At 49.9% G+C, this 3,648-nt stretch overlaps 1 protein-coding gene across 1 annotated transcript; it reads left to right on the forward strand.

Annotated features, from left to right (window-relative positions):
• Positions 1-213: 213 nt before the first annotated feature.
• On the forward strand, positions 214-791 carry LOC119375048 (female-specific protein transformer-like). Its single transcript, XM_037645246.2, has one exon. It carries the CDS (start codon positions 219-221, stop codon positions 789-791), a length of 573 nt encoding a protein of 190 aa, XP_037501174.1. The 5' UTR covers positions 214-218.
• Positions 792-3,648: the final 2,857 nt, after the last annotated feature.

Below are 3,648 nucleotides of genomic sequence, written 5' to 3' on the forward strand. Positions count from 1 at the left end.
GGCGTGTGCCACGGTTCCTGCAGCTTCTACTCCGCTCTACTGTTCTCAATCAGTGGCAGCGGCTCAGTCCAGCTGGCTCTTCAATCCGGGCTGTCGTCGCTGTCCCACAAAAGCAGGCTCCTGGGGACCGCTCTCCGGCGAGCGGCAGCGCTGAGGAGCACAACGAGCTCCTCCGGATCCAGGGCTGACGTGGCATTGGGACCCGCAGCGACCACACCATGGCGAAGAAACGGGCGGAGGCCAACCACGGTCAGCCGAAGGCCGGTCGAGCGAAGCGCCAGGCTGCTGCTGGCGACAATGCCACTGGCCCTCCCAACGAGGCTCCGGCTGCCAAGCGGCCACGCGGTCGACCGCCCAAGGCCGTGTCGGTGGAGCCGCCAGCACCGAAGCCCAGCGCTACCACGGCGGCTCGGACGTTGCGGAAGACGGCCGATGCAACGCAGTCCGTAAGCGAAAGCCCTTCCACCAGCAAAGCAGCCGCAACTAAAGCCCCGAGAGTGAGCCGTAGGAAGCGCTCCAGAAGCTCCTCCCCGAGCAGCACCAACGCCACGGCTAGCGAGGCTCCAAAGCGTCGCAGTGCCAAGAGGAAGGTGAGCCGCGGCAGGTCGAGGCACTCATCCCGCAGTCGTCATGGCGGACGCGCGCGTGGAGCACGAAGGCGTGAAAGCTCGGCCACGCGGTCGGAAAGAAACTGCGCGAAGGATGAACAGGCGCAGCAAGAGCCGCCGCCATGCCCAGTCTACAAGCTCTTCCTCGGCCCTGCACGACAAGGAGCGTCGCCACGCCCATAGTCGCGCGTCCTCGAGCCACGGAGGAAGGCGCGTGACGGCGAGGAAGTCTCCGAAAAGCGTGTCGTCAACTAGACGTGGGAGGCGCACGACTGTCGGCAAGACCACCAAGAGCTCGAAGAGAAAGTGGAAAACTGGTATAGGCACGATGACAATTCGGTTAAGGATTGACCGAGATACGCAGGGCTATAGACGAAATGAACAATTCGTATTTCCCTCCTGCTTTTCCTATAAAGTGACGCACGTATGACCAAATGATTGTCTCAAGTGTGCTATAATGTAAATTATTCGCTGATGAAATCGCGGGCAAGACGCGACAAAAGTTTATTATTTTAGTGCGCCAATGTTGCTTCATTTGTATAACCAATATCCATGTGGGCCAGGTTGTCCAATTTATATACAGTACATAGCTCAGGCTGTGTAAGAGATTGTATGCAGGATTACATGAAGTTTTCAGAATCGTGCCGAGATCGCAGTACAACGGCTCACATACTCAAATATGTAGTAAAGAATTTCAGTTGTTCTGGACGAAAGAAACAAATTAGCGCAGCTTGCACTAAGTCACGCAAGGCTGAATCACAGCACAGCTGGTGGACACCTAGCTGGTTCTGGCTTGGCTAGGCTTTTAGGTTTTTAACCTCTCACCTCTCTCTTTCCCATCCCTTCCTCTACCGCTTTGCGACACGGCGACCTCGTTTGGGGACGCGAATTTAGGAGGCGCGTCCTACGCGGCGTGTTTCTTCAAATGGCCTGAAACTCATTGTGCACATTCGTGCACGCTTCCTGATTGGGCAACTAGCGGTCATTTAACTTCATTGTCCTGCGTATTGCTGCAGAGGATCACTATACTATACTATGCTATACTATACTATACTATACTATACTATACTATACTATACTATACTATACTATACTATACTATACTATACTATACTATACTATACTATACTATACTATACTATACTATACTATACTTGGCTATGCTTGCTATCTCTTTACAGCTAAGCTGTATACCTCTGGTTGGTCGGAAAATTTTGTGGCGTAAACGGAAAACTCCTATCGCATATATGCCACAGAAACTGGGCAAATCCCACTAAACTTAAATCCACTAAAAAGAAGAGCACACGGACGCCAGACACCATTTAACGTTTGAGGAAAGACGCAACCAATAATTGAGAAAGACTTTAATGAAAAGTCGGGATTATACCAGTGACAAACACCAGGGCCGCACGTTTCGGCCCATTAACCATTGTACGGAGTGCTTGGTCGGTTATCACTTAAGTACACCTGAAGAACAGCGTGGATACAATGCTCGACGAAAGGAACAAATTCGTCTTGCTAAATATGGCTCCAGAAACAATCACGGTCTACCACAGGGACTACAAAGTGATTATTACTACCAATACCCTAAAGTAATAATAAAACATGCCGCGCCGACTCCCATCAGCATGTGTGGTGTTTTTTTCGCTGGCGAATTCTATTTTCCTGCACTCTTTTGTGCCTATTTCTTTCTATTTCTTTCTCTGTCTTTCTATCTCTTTCTCTCTTTCTTCCCTTCCTTTCACGCTTTCTTTCTTTCTCTCTCTCTCTCTTTTTCTTTCTTTCTTTCTTTCTTTCTTTCTTTCTTTCTTTCTTTCTTTCTTTCTTTCTTTCTTTCTTTCTTTCTATGCAGTTCTGTCGCACTCTGTGTAATCGTTCTCTTGCCTTCTATCTTTTTCTCTTTCTTCCCTTTCTTTCAGTCTATTTCTCTCCTTCTCTTTCTTTCTTTCTCCTGATTTCTCTCTCTCTCTCTCTGTACCCGTTCCCCTTCCTTCTCACCCTCGCATCTCTCCTCCTCATATTCACTTCCCTTTCCCACCCCCTTGCTATACTGTGCAATGCAAGGCTTTGCTATGCTCTGCTAGCGTACGTGCAAGAAGGACTGCCTACATCGAAAGTCGTCATCCTTACAGACTCTCGTGGTGCCCTTAGCAGACTCACCGGAAAAGAGGCCGACAGCCCTATTCTATGCAGTATCGTAGAATCAGCCCACAAAATTCTCTCACGCGGGATGTCCCTAGCTGCCCAGTGGATACCTTCACACGTGGGCATTGCTGGAAATGAAGAGGCTGATCGCCTCGCTTCATCTTGTAATCATGATGACTGTGACTGCCCGGAAATTTCGTATATGATGGACAACGCTCGTCTGCTTATACGCCGCCACCTCCTAAAGCAGCACCCAGACCAGCGTGTCGCGAACGGATCGTTTCCTCCCCGTGTTCGTGGTCGTGGCTTGCCTCGTCGTTCCAGAGCACTGTTATATAAACTAAGAGTCGGTTCAGTATTGGTGCGCGAACGCTTATTCCGTCAAGGACGTGTGAACAGTCCGTTGTGTGCAGCTTGTGGCTCATGTGAAACACTTGAGCATCTTATAATACACTGTCCCGCGTTTGCTACGCAGCGGGCTTTGCTGATTAAGGAATATAAATTCCTCGGACTTAAATGCGCGACCATCGACGATTACCTCTTTCCGAGAGGTTGTGTATCTCGACGCGACCAGGCCCATCGAGCTCTGCTGACCTTTATGGACCAAACAGATCTGGCCATCCGTCTATAAGCGTTCCTTTTGTGTGTGTGTGTGTGTGTGTGTGTGTGTGTGTGTGTGTGTGTGTGTGTGTGTGTGTGTGTGTGTGTGTGTTTACCTATTTTTGTCCAAGTCTTCGTCAATTTTTTTTCTTCACTTTCCTATCTCTTTTCCTCTTTTTCTCCTCCTAACTTCCTTTCCTCTGTCTCTTCCCTCCTCCCGAAAGAGCAGGCAGGCGTTGTGCCCCTCTTGGTGGCAGTTGCCACCTTGCCCTCTCCCTCTTTTCTCTGTGTCCTT

The sequence above is a fragment of the Rhipicephalus sanguineus genome, chromosome 11, assembly GCF_013339695.2.
Source record: "Rhipicephalus sanguineus isolate Rsan-2018 chromosome 11, BIME_Rsan_1.4, whole genome shotgun sequence".
NCBI lineage: Eukaryota > Metazoa > Arthropoda > Arachnida > Ixodida > Ixodidae > Rhipicephalus > Rhipicephalus sanguineus.

What these genes read in the sequence shown, in the direction of transcription:
- LOC119375048 (XM_037645246.2), top strand. Translation starts at nt 219, where the DNA reads ATGGCGAAGAAACGGGCGGAGGCCAACCACGGTCAGCCGAAGGCCGGT.